Source organism: Phyllopteryx taeniolatus, chromosome 2, assembly GCF_024500385.1.
Source record: "Phyllopteryx taeniolatus isolate TA_2022b chromosome 2, UOR_Ptae_1.2, whole genome shotgun sequence".
In the NCBI taxonomy this organism is placed as follows: Eukaryota; Metazoa; Chordata; class Actinopteri; order Syngnathiformes; family Syngnathidae; genus Phyllopteryx; species Phyllopteryx taeniolatus.
The window spans coordinates 6,094,980-6,116,548 of NC_084503.1; the positions used below are offsets into that span (position 1 = coordinate 6,094,980).

The window sequence follows — 21,569 nt, forward strand, 5'->3', positions numbered from 1 at the left end:
GTCAAGATAAGGAGGGTTTTTTTCCCTCTTTCTTTTTCCGTTTTGCTTTGTTTGACCACTGCCTTCGAGCTTAAGCAATAATTGCACGTGGTCAGCCATGTCAGATATAGGAGGCAGAATTGATAGGTATTTCTCAACATTCAGGCTTTTGTACAGTGTTGAGATCAAATCTGAGAATCCTGATCAAATCCTGAATATCGGGGAGTTCATACTGAACGAAAAAAAGCAAAGTTCTTCTTTCTTTTGGTGCTTTCCATGTCACAGAAGACAATGTTGTATGGGTTTTGAAAGAGCAGTCAAAATACTCGGGCAATAAGGGGAACTGTGCTTTGAAAATACCTGCTAATGAATGGGTTCATACCTCAGGGGTTGGACTGTATCCCACTCTTGTTTCTGCGCCCATTTTGCATGACCCACGTGTGCGAGATAGATGGATTATCTTGGCTCACTCACTCAGATGAATCCAGATTTGTCAACAATATATGTTTTGGTAATATCTACATTCAGTCCAATTTTTTTTAGGGTTCGGTTAAGGGCTAGTTCTAGTAGTAGTAGTAGTAGTAGTCTCGTCTAGTAGTACAGTTCTACAGTATGTGTTGAACTTTGTGGGAACAGTTTGGGATGAACTCGAACAGAGATTGTAAAACAGCAGGCCCCGACCACCTTTGTCCGTTGTCCCGATGACCGGCCGTCCTAATACATTTTGCTCATGCATCCTATCCAAATAGGATTTGCGTTCTCATGTTTTCCCAACTCACCCTCAGCCTTCATGTAGTGCACAGAGTACGCAATAACTTTATCGGCGTTATAAAGCGGCCTGTCCCAAGCCAGCAGGATGGCCGAGCTCGAGACCGTGTCCGCTCGGATATTTTTGGGCGCGCTGGGGCGGTCCTCCGACATGACCACGATGAGCCTCGCCATGGCGAGCACCGCGCCCTGCTCGTTTTCAGCCTGGCACTGATAGATGGCGTCGTCCTCGGGAATGATCTGGTTGATCACTAGTTTGCTGCGGGACACACACACACACACACACACACACACACAACTTCCTCAACGTGTGCATCCTTTCCCATTGCTTAATTACCTTTAACGGGCACCGACAGTTAAATAAAAAACAGGAGCAAATTAGATCGAAACCAATTCAAGATCCTAATTTTCATTTCAATGATTCAGTTTCCTTCCTGATGTAAGGAAGGACATACATTAATTATTCATGTGGACTGTTTTTAGCTGGTAAAAAAAAAATAATTAGAATAATAAACAAAAATTCTATAATGTTGAGGCCAGGATACTTGCAGGTGGCACAAAAGCGATTGACGACTGCTGAACTGAACTGAAAGATGACAAAAACATGTTGTGTTTGGGCTTGTGCCACAAAGAGGTTGTGTTTTTTTCTTATTTCCTTAAAAAAAAAAAAAAAACAATCACAATCAATCCAGCTGAAGATGTTTTATGAGGAGGATAAATCGAAGTTGTGCAGAGAAGACGGCAAGACGGCCTGGTGCGCGGCGGTTGCTAGTAGCCACTTCTAAAAAGGACAGACTGGTAACCAAACCTCCATCATCTGCTTTGCAGAAACATTCTCTGGGGCAGGTACAAAATGCTTTTGGGGGTTGTCTTTCTAGGAGTAATTTAGAAAAACAAAAGTAGCCTGCTAGCTAATATCAGTCTACAACACGTGAAAAGAGCACATCTGCGACAGAAAAGTCAATGAAGTAGGCAGCGCGTAAACTGTCTGAATGTCTACTACGTCCATTTTGGAATCAACTCACCCGTCGAAATGTAAATTACTTCAAAGCACTTCAGCGACTGTAACAGCTTCTCTTTGACTGACAATTCACACATTCAAAGGACCGCTCGAATCGCCGTTCGAGCCATTTCCCCTGTTTTCTCTGGAAATCTGCTTTGATCAATTGACATGTTCGTGTTGGTTTACTAGTGCCATCGGAGAACGCTCCAACTTTGACATCACGATGAAAAATGTCTATTAGTTTCCTTCTTTAATCTTCTCTTGTGCTTATAAAACTCAAGCAATCCCAGTCATATTACTTCGGACTTGGGGCGTCCAGAACTATACCTGCTGTACATCTTGATTCGGCCATTGGAGTGAATTCTCTCTCCGTTCTTGAGCCAGGTGATCTGAGGTGCGGGAAACCCCTCAGCTCGGCACACAAAGCGAGCCGTGCCGGCACGCGGACGCGTCAGGCTCTCTGGCCACTCCGCCAAAGAAGGCGGCGCTGTGGACGGAACGCATCAATCGGAAAATAAATCTGAACACGATGCAATGAAATTGTCACATTTCACGTTCCCTTGAATGCAGATGACATTTGAGCGATGCTGACCATTTGTGTCCAACTTGTTTCCTTTGTCTGAATCATGTTGTGAAATTGGACGAATATGAACGTGAATGACAGAATATATATGATATTTACAGCAATTGGAATGTAAACAAGAGGTGGCCATTTTTTGGGGGTCACTGCATAAAAATCAAATGCATAATAACCAGTGTCAGTGCTCATCTTTCACTTCTATATCTCAGACTCTACTTCTTAAGAAAAAGAAGGTGGTGCTTATACTGAGAATATACGTAAATGTCATGACCATCTCGTATTCTCATGACTTTCTTTATTGCCGTTTTGTTTAATTATTGTGTTACTCTGAAATGCCTTATAGTTTCATCAGAATCCCACTAAAGGTCAAATAAATGTTTTGCCTGACCACTTGTGTTTTTTTTTTTTTTTTTTTTTTTTTTAAAGAACGGTATACACCTTACAAAATGATGCCAGGGTATGTGAACGTATAAGCAAAACTGTAAGTTCATGTAGAAAATTGGCCAACGGAAAAGCTGAAAAGGAGAAATTATAACCTGATCCAACAAAACGGGATTTTGCATCGTTGCATCGACGCTATCATTGTGGGAAATCTCACCAAAATTGAATGAGAAAATCATACCGACTCATCTTAAAATATTCCAGCTGTTACAGTATATCCAAAATTGTAACCATGGAGTAGTTGGATGTAAAGATAGAGTACTAGAAAACATATGCATCCGTGTAGCCTTACCAAGTACAGTCACATTGGCTGCAGCGACAGTGAAGTTTCTTGTCCCAGGAGTGGAAGCTCGGCACACGTAGACTCCTCCGTGCTGGGGCTTGATGTCCGTAATGATGAGGTTGCCATTTCCCAGCACTTTGGTGTGGTAGACATCAATAGATTTGCTGTCTGCTCGACTCCAGGAAACGATAGGTCGGGGGTTGCCTGTGGCCATGCACTCCAGAGTGGCGCTCTGGTGCGCCGGCACGGAGATGTTCTGGGGCCCGGCTGTGATGCGTGGCCTCTGGGGACGCCGGGGGTTGGGATCTGCAAGAAGGCGAGGGAAGCATTAGTACACGTTTCATGCGGCATCCGCTCAATTGCACACAGTTGCAGGTCATGCATTTGGTACCTGCCACTGCAGTTGGGGCTGAGCTAACTTTATTCCCCTCTTAAAACCATCATTATTGCAATTAGACACGGTCAATAACTCGCAAAAAGAGAGCACAACTGTGCCAACCAAGTGCATCGCCTGGAGTAGTTGCAAATACATCTTTCTCATATGAATTACCAAAAACAAAAACACAATTTTTGTTGAGTTAGGTCTGACAGCTGTTTTTAACAAACGTTTGGGTGCGGAATCCAAAACTGATCTCAGTTTTTCTCGATCACGTCAAGTTTTTGAACTCTAGATTCCCGTTTTTCTGAAAGAAATGTGAAAAATACTGTTTTGTTTTGCTCAAGTTCTTTTTTTGCTGTGTATAAAATATGCGATATCAATCACATGAACCTGGACCGCAGTGCAGTTAAACGAAATGAAAACCCATTTCTATTCTTCTTCTTTCGGGAAAGTTAAGAGCGCACATGACCGCGTGTGCAGGGACACACCTGAAGTCACGGTGAGCGTGGCCTCCGCGCTACGTCGCCGGTTTGCAATGTTGGTGGCGACGCAGCGGTAATTGCCACCGTCTGCCCGCTGCACCCCGTGAATCTGAAGAGCGCCACTGGGCAGGACTGTGATTCTGGGTGACACAAATACAAGAAATGGAACATAATCCTAGCAGAGAGGGAGCCTTTCAAAATAACCCTGCTGTTCAAACAAGTATGCAAAAAAAGCAAAGAGCATGAAGGTGGAGTGAAAACATCAGAGTGCATACCTTTCAGTGACGAGGGGTAATGTTACCCGATTGAACTCCCAAGTGATGATGGGAGGAGGGTGCGCACTGATTTTGCAGGAAAATCTGGCAACTGAGCCTTCAGTTGCCACGATCGACGCTGGCTGGGCCGTAAACGATGAAATACCTGAACAAGCGGAACAGAACAAAGCGACCGATATTTGGAATGGCGTCTTTGCGTGAGTGGCTAATTGATTCATTCGTTCACGAGTGTCAAACGTGTAATGACTTCAACTGATTTATTTTCATGTACTAGTAGAGCGCAGCACAGACTTCCATCAAGGCCCAAACAATCCTTAAGATGCCCATGTGACTGATTAACATCAGAATGTGCTAGGCTGTAATATTCCACTCCAATACTGCAGGTGGAGATGACGCATAATGGCCTTTGAGTGGAACCTTCATTTGACTCAAACTCCTTCGGCTCGAGCTGCTGTGTTAGCAGCCCAACGCAGGCACACAATAACAGTGACAAATGAAAATCAGAGGTATTCGTGTCATATATTCTTCCCTATTGTTCGCGTAATCTTTGTAGCGAAAGTACAGTATCATACAATAAGCATTTATCAGTGTCCCAACCTGGAAATCCCAGTTTCCAAGTAACAAGGCTTGCAAAACTCCGTGAATGTTTAAAGTTGGAAGCTTTCCATTGAAATGAACTGGAATTTATGGAAATACGTCAGGACTTTACAAAATTGTAGGATCCTCAAACATAGCTGGGGATCGGGAAAAGTACATTCAATCGATACTCCTGACTAAAACAACCAGATTTCATTTCAAGTACAATGGTACCTTGATTCACGAGTCTCCCGGTTTTTCGACTTATGAGCCATTTTGCTTCGTGTTGCCGGCCAAAATTGGAGGCGTTGAAAGCTTCAGATGGAGTCGAGTGAAAACTGAGGTACTGTCGTGCGGGAAGATGACCTATTTTGGATGGATGCAAAATGCTGATATTTATGGTCGTTCTGAATAATGTATTTAAAAAGTTTTGAATTGCGGTCCTCGAACCTTTCTGTGCCACGGACCTAGAATAAATATAGACATATTTGACAAATCCAAACAAATGATTCAACAAACAACTCACCGTCACACTGAATGTAGTTGCGGCAATTAGCGAGAGCCTGCATGTCAAAGCCCTCTGGAAATCGGCGGATTGGAAGACGAGGGGTAGCAATCCTGCCGTTGGCGAGGAGTCAACTTCAAGCGCTAAACGTCGATACGGCGTAGTAAAGTCGACTTATTTGATTATAAACTCAACGGCAGAAACATCCACTTTCGTGTGGTTCTTTCTTGTAGAGTGAAGAAAATAAATGCACAAAGGGAACACCTTCATTGGTCAAATTGTATTTTGTAAGATTGAATTTGTATTAAACGTAGATACTGATTTAGCTGATTAATTGTCTCTTCATGCTGTTTGATTGATTGTTTTCTGTCGGTCATTGAATATATAACTCTAATAGGTCTTTGCAGCAATTTCAAGTAAGGCTGCAGCCATCGAATATTTTTAGAATCGACTATCCCATCGATTAATCAAGTAATAGGATAAAGATTGAGTATGCACAATTAAACACAATAACGTGCGTGTAAGGCAATGGAATTATTTGTGTCCAATTGGGGTTGCTATTCTCACATTCTACTGTAGTACTTGTGACTTTGAGTGTGCGTGGCTTTAAAACGAGGGGCTCGGCCTGGTGAGTCACGTGGTCGTCAGCGAATGAGAGTGTAAAGTTGGCTGTCTGTCAACTGGCTAATCCGTTAGCCAGTCTGTGCGTTGTGACCAATGGCAGCTCGTGTATGAATGCGCTTCCTATGTGTTTGTTTTCAAACAACATGTGTTTGAAAACAAATCAAAGTGATTGAAAGTGTAAAAGCGGCTATGTCAAGATTACATCATCATCCTCATCTGCATCATAAAGCTGTTGTTTTTCGTAGTCTGTAAACAGTCGCGCAGCTGTTTTTTCCTCCAAATGTGTTATTTTGATTGGCCTGCGGAGGCTTTGTCAAAGATGAAGTCTAAAAATAGATCGCACACGCAATGATGGATAAATAAAAGCAGGGAGCGGCATAAATACGCAATCAAGTAAAAGTAAGAAGTACGGTGCATTCAAACTCCTCTGACAAGTACAATTTATCCAAACTGTTACTATATTAAATTAGCCAACATGGATACGTTCTCTTGCTGTCGTGGTACACATTGCACTTTGTCTATTCATTTACTTATATTAAGTGTGAACTGATCCCAAACGTACTTGTACATGGAGCAGTGCACTCGATTGCGGTAACATTAGTGTGTGTTGTTGTGGAAAAATGATCCAGTACCAAACTTTGACCTTTCTTGTAATTGAAATAGTTACACGATTAATCGCTGCAGTCTTAGTTAAGTGAACTACAGTTGTTTTACAAACATCAATGGTGTGAAAAATCACACCTTTGTGCTGCGTCAGTAGCTTTCTTGCTAGATGAGAAGCAAACAGGATCTGCTTCTTTTTTTTTTTGCCCCAACCAGTGTCATGTTTAATCAGATTAGTCCTGAGCCTGTTGCCCCTCTGTTGTAAGATCCACTGTGGCCGCTGGATGTCAAAACACAATTGGGGAAAGGCATCCCAGCCCCCCTCTTCTTCACACACACAAACCCACACTGACCCCCCCCCCCACGCTAATGCTGGAGTGATATGGCTTGAGGGCGTGAGAGATGAGCAGCACTGATCCTCTGCCTCCCTACTCAGGAAAATAACGCCGGCTTGACAAACTGCGTGATGATCATTGATTATTGATCATCTACTCAGTCAAGGTGAAAAATCGATGATTGTAGGGCTGCACTCACAGCTGAGAATATACCACTGACCTTAAGACTTTAGGCGGCGGTGTTTGCCAAAGGCTCTAATGCATGCATTAATTCATCAAGGCTAACACATCCCAATTGATCGCCAGTAATATAATGATATTATACAGGTCGGTATTTTATTGTTATTCTCACCGACCGTTTGTATTATTTTTTTTTTAACAATTAGGAGCATAGTAAATACTTGAGCTCATTCGCCAGAAGCAAAAAGAAGCTGACCATCTGCCCTAGCCAGCAAGCTGACCTCTGACTTCTGACCTCCACAAATCCCGCCTAGCACCAAGCTCAGACAAAGCTATGCGTGGCCTGGCCACCTCTCTGCTGCCCCCTGCAACTTGCTGATCTTGTGTCATATCACTTTGCTGACTTTTCAACAATTGCAGAGGGTGTTGTTCTCCCACAGCCCATCTGACTGCATTGCCCTGAAAATCTAACCACCCATCTTCTTCTGAAAAGCGGGGTGCAACCTGGCTTTGTCATCGGTCAATCATTTATACGCCAACAAAAATGGAAATCGACACAGTGTTAAATAATGGCAACAAAATTGGCTAGTGTTTAAGTTGAAAACCCTACTACATACATATATATATATATTCCAAAGGTCGATGTTACTTTTTTGTACTGTTCCTTACAACAGATGTCAACAACTCAGCAAACGGAAGGTCAGTGGACAGGTCAAGCCCAAACAAAGGTTCCCTTACAAAATACCAGGAATTAGTTCAGCCTCTCTGCTCTGGTTACTGAGATCAGTCTCTCGTCTGCACAGCTCAAGACTGCGCTAAAACCACATGGCTATGAAAATAAATAAGAGGCACAAAATAGAAGACATGTAGTGACCATAAAATATGTCATTGCTGTAAAATGATCCTTAAATCCTCTTTGTATGAATTTTTACATTTTTTGCATCAGCTTGACTTATTTAAATGGTGAAAACGTAAAGAAATAAAAGGGGTTACTGTACGCTCTCATTTTGTGTTTGACTGTTTGTCTTGTTCAATCAATGGCTGAAAGTGCATCGGCAACTGTGGCTCTCCTTACCCACATGTGAGGGCATTACACTACCTCAATTGCGCAATCCCCCCCCTCCCCACCTCACTAAAGCGGGGGTGTCTCTGAAGCTGGCTCGTAACGTGAAAAACTCCGAAGTTGAGACATCAATAATTCCAATAATGCTCTCCTATCCCAACTCAACCTGCCCCCCCCCCCCCCCCCCCAGGGTCCAATCATTTAGGGGAGACATTAGAATTGATCACCTCATTCATCAGACTCCACGCTTAAAGAATGGCATCCTAAAAAACAACAACAACAACAACAACAAAATCCTCTCTGTGAAAGCGCCACTGAAAAAGTTCGAAAAGCGCTCTTGTCGCAGGTGAAATCAGTCATTGCAGTTCTATTGAGTTGGGCCACTAATTAATTGAAGAACGAGACCTTAACAACACACAGTGGCTCCACAGAAAAGAAACTGACTGATAAGCCAGAGGAGAGGAATGCAAAGCTGAAAAAAAGCCAACAAATCAATTGGAGGCGGGCTGGCAGATGTGCCGCTGCTCTACGCGGCCTGCAGGACAGTCAAGTGACCACTGGCCTGACTGCACAAAGAACTATTCCCATGAGCGAGTGGCGTGACCCCTGAAAGCACCATGCTGGGGGGGGGCACTCATCCCCCTTCCTCCTCCGGCCCCTTATCTCGTCTCCAAAGTTTTTCAATCATTCAACACTAGCCTTCTACACACCGCACACAGTGACTGCATTGTCTTTAATCTCCATAATAAAGGTCAATGTGTAGGTATGGATTGTTTAACAACACCTTTAGTTTACTTTGAGATAACTTGGTCATAAACTAACCGGCCACAACATTAGCTGCACTTGCACAATTTAAAAAGAAACAAAACAAGAGTGGTATCAATCATGACAGAGCTCAGTTTTGATTGACATTGTCAGAGAGGTATTAATTGAACAATACTTTTATTAGCTTTCCTGCATCTACACATTGTTGCCACTCATGCAGCTAATTAAATTCACCATAATATTACAAAGTTGATGGAGTGCAGTTCTAAACCACTCCAAGCTACAACCACAATTATTTAAAAAAAAAGACCCTGTCATGGTTGTCGATGTAACTAAGAAACTTTAAGTATTATTGGAAGGAAGATTAGAGACTAGGCTCTCTTTCGCTGCCCTCCATTCCACTGAACCATTTAGGGAGACCTTTGACCTCTGAGCCTGCCATCGAGGGGAACCATGGTAACCTTTCGTGTCCAGCAGAGGAGGAAAAACAAGATTCCACGCTTTCCGTTGTCTCGTGTACGGCCATTTCATTCACCCACGCCACAGCGTGCATGGCGCAAAGTTTGCTCTCGTCCTATTAGAGTTCCTCGTAGCGCTGCAGCAGTGCAAGTCCTTAGCAACTATAAATAATGCCATGTGGGGTTTAACCCATTCAAACAAGCCCTCTATAGGCAGCACAATAAAAATGACATTTGTGAGAACATCCTGAGCTTGACACGGCGGTATTCTGGGATGCCACTAGTGCAGGGATTACTACTGCCTCCATTAAAGCACTGCTCAGGTTTTTACAAGCAAGCCGCAAGGCCTTATACAAGACTAGTGTCCGTAGTACCACGTTGTGCCATAGCATGCCAGGCAGCACTGATGTCTACTGTGAGAAACTCAGAGGAAGAAGACACAGAGAAGGTCCCGAACCAAGCTTCAGGAACAGAAGTTGTTCCAACCAACGAAGCAAGAGCGAATACGTGCCTGTGAGTAATGTAGCATTAAGCTAGCAGACTTTTGTGAGACAAAATTATTCATTAGACAAAATTCACCCACATTGGGTTGAACATTTTTGTGTTATTAATAATAATTTCTAAATAATATTTTGGTTTTAAGTTTTATGTGTCAGTTTCATCGTATGAGAGTGACAAAAATAAGCACGCGTTGCGTTACTTTCGGAGGACTGCGTGAGCAAAATCTACTTTGCATTTCCTTAAAGTGATGTTATACAATAGCGCTCCCTATCTTAACAGCGAGAGCGTGAGAACACTTGCTCGTAAACACTTTCAAAAGTGTGTTTTACTCATTTTAAGTTGAAAGGTCTGTCAATGGTGTTCGAGCGACGGAAGCCTCTTTCAGCGAGAGATCCCGCCCTATTGGCGCATTGAGCCATAACAGAAGACCCTTCCGCCTTCTCCGCCTAATGCTGCAAGTGCTTTCACACTCCAGCAATCGGATAATTCGATCGCGACATCAGCGCCAGTGTCTTGTCGGACAGTCGGGTGACAATTGGTTTAAGTCCATCAGGGAGGACTGAAATGAGTGTCGGGTGTTAAACTTCAAGCCCCCTCTCCGGACCTTCCGGAATGACACCCTTACACACACACACGCACGTAAGCAACACACTCTACTCTTGGCGAGCCAATTTTTTGCTTCAACTTTTTTTCACAATCAAATTATTTCAGCTATTCGGTTAATCATGTCAGCCTTACAAAGAAGTGAATAGCGAAAGACAAATAACAATGAATAGGCTAATTGGTGAAGTAATTAGTGGTCTTGATCCAAACAAGGACTGCCCTCTCACTTCCGTTAACAGTGCAAGATTTGATCTCATTTGGAGTGCTTCAAATTAGGACTCCTGAGTGCCAGTCTAATGTTTAGAAATGTCGAAGCCTTTCTCCTTATTCCAAAGCCAGAGTTGCGCAAATGGCCTGAGAGGTGTTTATCGTCGTAGCAAGTAAACCTGGGCTGGAAAGCTGCAAGAGGCCAAAACAGGGAACCAAGCGATGGGCAAAAGTCCCCTATTAACCTGAAATCTATGGACCAAAGTCACATGACGTGACTCGTGTGTCACATTCCACTTCATAAGGGCCAAATCCCTTCTCACCTTCGTGCTCTAGTGACGGTCACATTGATAAACTGGCATCCCTGCCGCACTAACAACATGCAGACTTGGAATCAATGTCTAATCCTTCACTTTTGAACTGCTCTAATTGGCCTCGCGGGGGTGAACAGCTCCTGTGGTTCTGCCCACCAATATCAAGACTGAAAGAGAGCTTTTCTTTCGGGAACACATTAGGAATAATGGATGAAAACGGTGAGGGTGAACGAGCTTTTCAGCTTGTCACTCTGTGGCGAGGGGAGCAGGAAAAGGAACAATTGTGCAAAGCCTGCAGCCACAACTGACCTGCAATAAAGTTTGCTCATTTGGGCCGGTGGGACAGGGACACGGCAATTCACATTCGTGTGTGTGGTACTTGCAACAAACCCCCCCCCCCCGTTACCACCATGTCCTTCAACGGAGCACTTCTCAGATATGTGCAAATTTTATGAGCTTCCAGATAGACCCTCAAGCAGGCTTAAGTGTCATTTTAAAACAACCTAGTAAAGCTTACGGGCCGCTCTCACATTAACCATTACCTTAATATGCTTGTTTTTTGTTTTTTTTATAAAGTGATCACATCTCGAGTGCCACCAGGGAACAGCAGTTCTTTTACATGAGCCCGACCAAAGGTTTTGTACCTTTTCTAAAAACAGACTAAATATCATCTCTTAACTCTGGGAACATGCTCTGCAACAAGCGCAAAGCGAAAATGGAACTCGAGGAACACAAGCTCTTAACACGTGCAAATATGGAAAGTCATTTGAGTGTTTATTCGATATTCTTCATATTCATCTTAAGGTCCATGTACTAGTACGCTCTTTGTCCTCAACAGGACGACTCCATGATACCAATGAGGCAAAACTGTGGACTCGTAGACAACTGCATGCTACTAGTACTCCGAGTGAAATTATACATTTCAACTAGTTAACATTTAGATTCAGATTCAGATTTTGTGCTTTACTAGTAGTACTAGTAGCGTGCATTTGTCAACTGGTACCCACTAGATGACTAGTAACATGTAGTTATCCTACTAGTGTGCCAAAATTGTGCTACTATTGTGCAGAAATGTCATACAGTAGTGGAAAAAATACTAGTAAGACACATACTGCTAGTGAGCTAGTGCTATCTATTATTGCTATTATCTTAGAGCATACTAGTAAATGGGCCTAACAACCTATCTGTATAGAATTAAATGGGCCTTAAAGCTGGATATTATGAAGAACAACGAATAAATGCTCGGTTTTCCATTCTGCAAAACTAGTCATGCAATCACCACAAAAATGTGTACTTCACCGAAAGAGAAATTTCAAGTGGCGATCTTGATAAAAACACCAAATGTGTAAAAAAAAAAGTCTTTCCTACTTGGGGGGGGGGGAGACGTCCCAAGACTCTTCTCTCCCTCCTCCCAACTTGAAACTGGGAACGCAGCATTGAGGGAGAACGCATTCCAAAAGAACAATTCAGGGTGCAATCACATGAAAGCCCAGCCCAGTGAATGGGGGTCATCTGCTTCTTAGCTTTTGGTGGCGGTATCCCGGACAGCGCTGCTCCTTCATTAACACACCAATGGCCACATCCCCCTTCCAAACAGTATCTTTCTTTCGTGCACCGTAGCCACCCTGAATGCAACATTTCGCGCAGCAAACATAACTTGATAAAATCCTCATCTCTTAATGCTTTCGGTGAAACAACAGTGAAAACAAATTGCTCAGCAAACATCCAGAACACAAAGCGCGCAACACGATTCCGATGCGATACTCACTTGTGATTGTCAGCCGGGCCCTCTGGCTGAGGATGGCGCCGTACTTGTTCTGCGCAAGGCACTGATAGACCCCCTCGTCTGATTTGTCTCCTCGTCTGCTCTCCACTTCGGAAATGTAAAGGGAGCTGTTGGAGAGGAGGTACACCCGCTCGTTCTCCACCACTTTCGCTCCGTTCCTCAGCCATCGGACGTCGACGGGCATCTCTCCGTGCACCTGACAGTCCAAAATGACGGCTTCTTTACGCATGACCGTCGCATCGTGGGGCTCCTTGATGAAAAATAACTCGCTGAAGCAAAAAACACCTGAAAATGAGAGGAGCTGCGTCAGAAGCCAGAAATAATAGCCAGAAGAAGCGGCAGAGAAGGTCCCCAATGGACTCCTACGGACTCCCGTAATACTGGAGTTTTTGTTCCCACAGAGCAGAGAAAATACATCCCACTGAGTATTGTATGCTCTGTTTGTAGGTTACTGCTGCATGTGTGTTTAAGTAGCAGTTGTTTGAAACCTTTATAGAATTTCCATTATACCAATGCTAATTTCCGTTACCTTGTCTATGGCATTTTACATTAAGCTAGCTGACTTTGAATTGACGAAATGATGTGATTTTCTTTTGCTGCGGCTGGCTGGCGACCGGTTCAGGGTGTACCTCGCCTCTCGCCCGAATACGCCCGTGACCCGAGTGAGGATAAGTGGTACAGAAAATGGACGGATGGATGATTCTCTTTTGTTTTCCGTGTCAGTTTTACAGTAAACTTCGACTGGGAGTGAAAAAAAAAAAAAAAAGAACAGCTTGAAGCAAGCACGCTAATTTGGAGAACTGTGCGAGCGAATCTTCTATTCTTTTCCTCAAAGTGATGTTATACAATCGTCTCTCATTTCTTGACAGCAAGAGATTGAGAACAGGCGCTAAGGAATACATTAAAAGTGTGTTTAAATAAGTTTTGACGTAACCATACGGGAATGGTAAATCTATATGAAACAGTATTTTATTTAGTCTTTCTATAATCACTGATTTTCACCAACATACTGTTTTTTTACAATGCTTGTAATGATTGAAAGTGCGTTTTTAATAGGGAAACGTGACATTCTAGTCAGGTGACTTGTCTGCTCCGGTAAGTAAATGAGGTAACAGACCTCTAGTGTTAATGTTCAATTAGTGCTGAAGTTCGGCGACATTGACTTTCAAAATGACGATAAGATGCGTTCAAATGTAAACAGATTTTTAAGACACAATACGTTTAGCAAAGTCTGACACCGTCATTTCATGTTCTTTCCACTCACTATTCCCATGAAAAATCGCAAACTTACGATATTGATGTAAAATGTTGTCAGACCGAATTACTACACACAATTAATTGATGCTGAGGTCGACAGTCGTGCCTCGAACTCCCTCCTGTTGTTGTTCCTGTTCATGTGCTGTCAGACTTTTCAAAAGTGTCCCCGAACATACCTGTGATTGGAAGAAAAGCGGCAACGAACAGCAAACGCTGATATAGTTCCCTTTTGACAAGCGCCATTTACGTGAAAGGTCCTCGCATGCTAGCTAGCTAGCTAGCTAGTCTCCCATAGCGACTTCCTCCGAATGAGGCGCCGGCCGGCCGGTACTGGTGTGGGAAGAACCTGCCTCGGGGAGATAGTGACCAACTCGGGCACTAGTGGCCCACCCTCCTCCGGACTCATCACTCTCGTTCATCACCGCTCGCCATGAGTTGAAGGTTTCCAGAGGATGGCGGCATCTAGCGGTAGAAATATATAGAGACACACACATTGTACTTTTACACAGTTTATACAATATGATAAAACCGTTTTGAGCATTCATTTGATATCCAGTTTAAGGTCCATGGTCCGCTAGTACGCTATTTGTCCGCACTAGTGAGAGGATTAAGGACACTAGTAGAATTACAGTCTAGGTGTCTAACTTACTAGTGAAGTTTTTTTTCTGTTTTTTTTTTTTCAACTACCGCCTTTCATGACTGTATGATATTTCTGCACACTAGTAGGACAATTTTGACATACTAGCTAGCATGACGATTGCATGTTGGTAGTAAGGCAAAACTGTGCACTTAGTTGACATCTGCGTGCTACTAGTACTACTAGTGAAATGCGAGATGTTAATTACTAGATTTTATATTGTTACTAGTAGTATTAGTAGCACTCAGTTGTCAAGTAGTGCCGTTTTGCTTCACTTGTGACATGGTCATTGTCCTACTATTATGCCAAAGTTGCTCTACAAGTGAGGACAAAGAGCATACTAGTATGTGGATGTCAGGGATACATGATACTAGTGAGGCAAAACTGTACACTAGATGACAACTGTGTGCTACTAGTACTTCTAGTTAACATCAAATGCTTACATGTAATTGTCCTATTAGTATACCATAGTTTCACGGGAGATAGAGACCGAGTCTGCTCGCGAATAATGAAAATCAACAAATACTTGACGCTGCAAAAGTATTTCAAATTTCCAATATTAATGGTTTCAACCATATAAATATAGCACAAAGTGTGCTCCCGAAACACTTGGAAAGCAGGTCATAGCATTTCGAATTCTTACAAAAATACTCTAGACAGTAACTTGTCATGAAAACCTTTGAGGGGGGACTTGTGTAAAAAAAAAAAAAAAAAAGAATGCTAATAGATGAGTTTTCCCACAAATAACGGGGTATACATTTCTCCGCAAAAAAAGAAAAAGAAAAATCTGCGAATAGGTGACTCCGCGAATGCCGAATCTGCGGGAGTCCGACTGATAAGAGTAAATACAAAATGTAAAATAGTTCATTTTACCAATCCAATAATTTATTCTCATTTTGTTGCTATTTATATTTAATGCAATTATAATTCATTAAACAACGATTTAACAAAATAAATACAGACATTTGAAATGATTTGATTTTACTAATAATAATAAATCCGTCAATCAATTACCTAAAGGAGATAAGTACAAAAATACATTTTAGAAAAATACATTTCAGGGAAAGGAAAATGAAATAAATGAAAGAAATATTCCTGGACTCTCGGTAAATGTAAGCACAAATGTGAGCGCATCCACGGTCTGACCTGTGATTGTTGACACGTTTTGCCATGGAGACGTGAGCGCTGTGAAGAACTGACTTTTATCAGAACCTTTCACTTTCCTTTCTCAACACGAGCAATGCCGAATTGATAAGAGCAGACCCCACCAAATGTTCTCGGCCTTGCGAGGAAGCATTGAGAGGAAGGCGCAAGACAGCTGCCTCGTCAATGTCGATATTGATCCCTCGCCCATCGGTGATTGTGGCCCCTCACCGCCCCCCCACCCTTCTTGGACCTGCATTCAGCACTCCCGGCTGTGATATACTCTCAGTCACCACACAAAAAAAGAAAACTTCAAGACACACTGTTGTGTTTAAAACAAAAAACATAACATGCCACAAAAAGCAAAAACGCTGGACTGCTCGTACAGAATACAATGATGCAAATATCACTGTTTTCTGCACCAAAGCTGATACGTTTGAGTTGACTTAACAATTTTACTCATCTAGACTCCTACGCCATTAACATTTAGTGCTTCTAATGTTGTGAGATGCGAATACCGTTTTGATGTTATGCTAGTCGTTGGTCTGTGTGAACAAACGACAATAACGGCACGTAATCTCCGCAGTACACAAACGCGTAAGTGGCTGAGGCCTCGCACAGCAGGCTGCTGACCTTTTGCTTACATAACTCACGACTCGTTCGCGATGCGTTCGAGTCCGACTCTCCCTAGGCCAAGGGTGTGTCATTAATACAGATATTTGAGGAGGAAAAAAAGACTTTTTCAACTCCTGTACTTGAGCAAGAAAAGAAGTACAGACTCGTTAATGGATTGAAGTCAAAAGCAAACATGCATTTTGACTGTCAATGACTGTATATGCAAAACCTGTTTTGATCACTTAACACGATGAAAGAAAAACACACACAAAAAAAGTTTCCCTGTCATGAAATTACATACAAAAGTGTAAACAAAAAAATACCATTATTTACTGTATATGTTATTACAAGGCGGCACGGTGGGCGACTGGTTAGAGCGTCTGCCTCGCAGTTCTGAGGACCGGGGTTCAATCCCCGGCCCCGCCATGTTCTCCCCGTGCCTGCGTGGCTTTTCTCCGGGCACTCCGCTTTCCTCCCACATCCCAAAAACATGCGTGCTCGGTTAATTGACGACTTTAAATTGCCCGAAGGTGTGAATGTGAGTGCGAATGCTTGTTTGTTTGTATGTGCCCTGCGATTGGCTGGCGACCGGTTCAGGGTGTACCCCGCCTCCTGCCCGATGACAGCTGGGATAGGCTCCGGCACGCGCGCGACCCGCGTGTGGAGAAGCGGCTCAGAAATTGGATGGATGGATGGATGGATGTTATTATAATACGGCTAAACTGTGGACAACTGGTGAGCCTGACAGTTCTGAGGTCGAGGTGATGCCATGTTGGAAAGTTCAGAACCAAAACACACTCATCACTCATTTGCAATGCGATAGGCATTGAAAAGTGGAATCATCAGGCAACCAAACAAACGATTCCTAGGAATCGGTTCTTTTGGATTCTCACCCCAATTGATGTTCCCGTTATTTTCTGCCTTTTAAGGCCCCGAGCCCTCACACAATCAAGTTGAATTGACCTTTCTCTATTTATGTTTTTTGTACCTTGTGTTGAGGATGTCAAAAGTAACAAGCCAATTTTGACAAGGTGAGGAGTAAAAGTAAAAAGTTGTCATAAAAATAAATACTCAAGTAAAGTACAGATACTTGAAAAGTAGAGCAATGAAATATTTGGACTTTGTTACCCCCCCCCCACACACACACACACACACTGTTAATCACCACTCTGAATATGGCACAGTTTGTGAGCAGATGCGGCCACTGATCAATGAGGTAAAAGTTATTATCGGGTTATGAATGCTGCCGAGGTTGTGAGGGGTGGAATGGGGAATGAGAAGGGGGAGGCCAGTAGGCGGCCTGCCAGCAGGGCCGCCGCCACCCATCCCCGCTGACCTCAGCGGTGTCCAAAAGGCCGGCCTGAATCGTGTGCGACCTATCCCCTGACCGCCGTGAAGGGGGAGGAGAGTTGTTTTAGTGCCAGGAGAAATTTCGGCTCGAGCACGCAAAAGGTTCCCACCGCGGAGATGTGGGAGAGTCGCGGCGGCCACGTGAGGAGTGAGGCAGGATGACAACTTAGACGGACTCTCATCGGTGGGAGAGAAGCAATCGCATCCCGTGTGTACACAACAGTCTTATGGAAAGCTGTGTGAGCACTAATACGCTGTTTGTAACGCTCACTAGTCAAGTCAATTTAGACGAGCACTGGTAGAAACACGGTATCTTACGACTAAGGTTTTTTCCCACTGCTGTGTGACATTTCTCTACACGAGTAGAACAACTTTGGCAATGGGGCATTACCAGTAGGCCAAGTGAGGCAAAACTGTACACGAGTCAATACTACTTGAACTATTATGAAGCGCTTGATGTCACACAATTGTGCACCCTATTCATTCCAGTAGTACGCTGAATTAATTGGCTTACTAGTGAGGACAAAGCGCATATTGGGACATGGACCTTAGGATGGCTATTAATGATGTCGAATTCATGCTCAAATGGTGTCCCATACATAACAGTCTGTTCAAGAAAAGGATATTTTCATTACTTCCAAAATCAAACACGATCCACTCTGGCATTGGTTGACTCTTGTTCATCATCGCAAATCATGTAAAGGGAATTAATTCATTCTAGGCGGAAACCCTCAAAATCAGAAAGAAATCAAATACAATCATTCACACACATACACAAATCAGAGGCAGATATGATGGAGACGCAGTTGTTTTTACATTGCTTTATTAGTGAAATATATCTCAATTTGTTTGCTGTGCTATCAGCAAATTTAAATTTCGAAAACTACATTTCATTGCACGCTTTAAACTATTTTCATATACATTATGTAGCATGAATGTTAGCTATAATGGACTTACAGGTGACATTTCAAAGAAAATGTCAGTCCAGATATTAAGTGTTATTATCTCCTAGACAAAATGAACATAACAGTACTTGCTTTTCAGGATTAGAACATAAAGGATAGCGATAGTACATGACCAAAGAGAGACGATAAATCGTTTTCAATACGAGAGACAAAGAAAAGAATGCGCTTCATTTCAGCAATGTTCACATGTAAACTTTTCCACAGGTGCACTTGAAGCAGAGGATCATTTTAAGAAGTGTGCAGGTGACACTTCAGAAGTAAGACTTGTCGATACGAACAAAGTGCGCAACTTTGTAAAAGCATCACATAAGCATCGTTGTCAGTGACGAGAGCCAGCCCACGACACCCGCCCTCGTCAACGACCTCTAAACACAGCACGCGGTGTAAACACATCTTACCGTTGAAAGAAAAGAATAAAACATTGTATGAAAAGTCCATTGCACACAAACACAGTTTTCAATTGAGTGCTGTAGAGTGAGACTAGTAAATGCTAAATGATTCAGTCGCGTGTTGGCGCATGCTTCACAATGAGCAGAAATAAACAAAAAGGCTGAGTGACGTCGCGGTGCACCGGCTCTGAGTCGCTCCGACAGCCATAATAAAAGCTTCATCATTTTGTAGGAGGCAACAATTTCATTGTGTCTAATAAGAGAGGCATATCAAATGATGCATAGTACTGTAACATACTCAAACTCCTTTGCATCTGCACACACACACGGATGTGGACTAGAATTCGTCAAGCATTGAACTGGTCCTGGCATTGGTACATTTCTAACTCCATGAAACGACACATACTTGGCTTACTTGCACTTACCCCACCCATTTTGCGCTTTCGAAGGGGCATACACTCCCCGCCGTGATGGCTCTAATATACTGGAATGAATCATGTATACAACTTCATAGAAACAATACATTTTACCCCCGTTTGAAGGGGAAAAAAAGACTTCGGTGTCGGAGTAGATTTGAATTTAAGAATACAGCGGCGCCTCGAGATACGAGTGACCCGACTCACGGGTTTTTCGAGATACGAGCCGTTGTTCTGCCGTCTTTTGCTTTGACTTGCGAGCAAAAAACTCGAGGTGCCGGTCAATCAACTAACTTCGCAACAAGCAGCAGTTTGGCAAATACAGTCATGAAAAATTGTAACCAAAAGACAACTCGAGCTGTTCATTGTCACGCCCAGTTGAAGTTTAGTGTCAAGCTCAACATCAAACAAAGGGAATTAAGCCCACCAGCTTAATGCTAAAACGCCAGGCTATTGAATAGCATCTATGTGGTGCTGTTATAACCCTTCAATATAGTGGAGCAATATATGTATAAAGCTAGTATAATAGCACTCCCAGGCATACATTTTTGAATCCTCTACGAACAACTACAGGTAATATTAGTGTGGCTTGCTGAGGACTGACCCGTTTCCATGTATATCTGCATTATACTGCCCCCAGGTGGTCAAACACCAGAAGGACTAGCAGAGTCCATTGTCCAAAAACCGTTTCATTATTTACATTCTAATAATGTCAATATTGTATGTTTTTATAAAGTACAATATATCATATTTTTTTCTTATTAAAAACACACTCCAAAATATTTTCTTGCTTTTGTTTCAGGCTGGAACAGATTAATGGCTTTTCCATTCATTTCTATGACTTGCGTGTGTTTTGGGTTACGAGCGTGGTCACGCATCAAATTAAACTCATATCTCGAGGCGGCAGTTTAATTCGCTAATGTATCGGATGACTTCACTGTCATGCCTGTTATTCTTTTTTTTTTTTTTTTTTTTTATTACTATTAGACGCGGGCAGTGATTACACACCTGGACCCACAATACTTGTCACTTACACAATGAATTAACTCTTTACTTTTTACATGACTTTACCTTACTTTGCTAAAGTGAAGTGGAAGGACAACTTTCCTAAAAGTGTGATGTGAAACCAAAGCCATGAGATGAATGTTTTGGTGATACGTAATAGTCCCATGCAGGGTCGGAATAACGCACAGGCTCGCACAGGGTCCCGCACTGCTCGGCCCCCAAATAGGCATTCAAAAGATATCATTTGATTTCAATCTACATGAGATGACAAACAAACAAAAAACTAAACATTTATTTCAATGGCTCACAGCAACTTCCAAAGCAATAATACAGGCGATTGGACATAAGGGGGGCCAGTCCACAGACACCCTGAAAACGTTGAATATGGCTCTGGTCTCACGGCTAGTGTTTGTCATTTCACATTCAATGAAAAGACCCTGATTTGTACAATTCAGAACACTAGTAGAGATATGACACCTTTCGCTCCAGACGTCGTCATTCCTCGTGTCGACCGAAGTGAGGGCTACGTGTCGGCCCTTTGTGCGTCTTACAGCCTACAGCTGTAATTTGGAACTTCACGACATCCGGCGCCGCTTGGCTTCTCACTTTTGTATCCGCGAATAGACTAATCCACGCCGTCGAAGCCCTGTGCGTTCTCGATGGCGATGTGAAGTTTCTCCCGTAGTTCCTCAAACGACTCGTAGGGTGGAAGGTCCAGACGGTTAAAGCTTGATGGGGAAAAAAACCGGAAAGACCATCCAAAGTGAATCACAATCAGAGTCCAAAAATCACATCCGCCCACAAACTGCGGTGCAGCGCTACCTTCAGACATTAGCATCTCTTGTAAGATCTGTTTGAGAATGTATTCTACACCCTTGACTTGCGAGAGACCCGACTCGACCCGAGGTTTTCGAGATACAAGCCGTCGCTTGTGCTTGCATGAAGCTGTTTATTGCCACTAGCGGAGTGCCCGGAGAAAAGCCACGCAGGCACGGGGAGAACATGCAAAGTCCACACGGGCGGGGCCGGGGATTGAACCCGGGTCCTCGGAACTGTGAGGCCGACGCTCTAACCGGTCGTCC

The 21,569-nt window shown here is 43.1% G+C and overlaps 2 protein-coding genes across 8 annotated transcripts in view; both read right to left on the reverse strand.

Annotated features, from left to right (window-relative positions):
- The window catches only part of LOC133469439 (protogenin A-like), a 38,421-nt gene extending 23,948 nt beyond the window's left edge, over positions 1-14,473 (reverse strand). The window contains exons 1-7 of one of the 4 annotated variants that reach the window (XM_061756557.1): positions 14,144-14,473; positions 12,693-12,995; positions 4,191-4,335; positions 3,922-4,055; positions 3,064-3,360; positions 2,078-2,237; positions 759-1,006 (exon numbers count right to left, since the gene is read on the reverse strand). In XM_061756557.1, the coding sequence (XP_061612541.1) occupies positions 759-1,006; positions 2,078-2,237; positions 3,064-3,360; positions 3,922-4,055; positions 4,191-4,335; positions 12,693-12,995; positions 14,144-14,210 (1,354 nt within the window). In that variant the 5' untranslated portion in view covers positions 14,211-14,473. Of the gene's footprint in view, positions 1-758; positions 1,007-2,077; positions 2,238-3,063; positions 3,361-3,921; positions 4,056-4,190; positions 4,336-12,692; positions 12,996-14,042 lie in introns of all 4 variants that reach the window. The other 3 variants (XM_061756528.1, XM_061756549.1, XM_061756538.1) reach the window with 3 other exon arrangements.
- A 4,045-nt stretch (positions 14,474-18,518) lies between these two features.
- Positions 18,519-21,569, reverse strand: part of nedd4a (NEDD4 E3 ubiquitin protein ligase a) — a 36,766-nt gene continuing 33,715 nt past the window's right edge. For all 4 annotated transcript variants that reach the window (XM_061756609.1, XM_061756617.1, XM_061756592.1 and 1 more), the window contains one exon: positions 18,519-21,215. In XM_061756609.1, the coding sequence (XP_061612593.1) occupies positions 21,113-21,215 (103 nt within the window). In that variant the 3' untranslated portion in view covers positions 18,519-21,112. The remainder of the gene's footprint in view (positions 21,216-21,569) is intronic.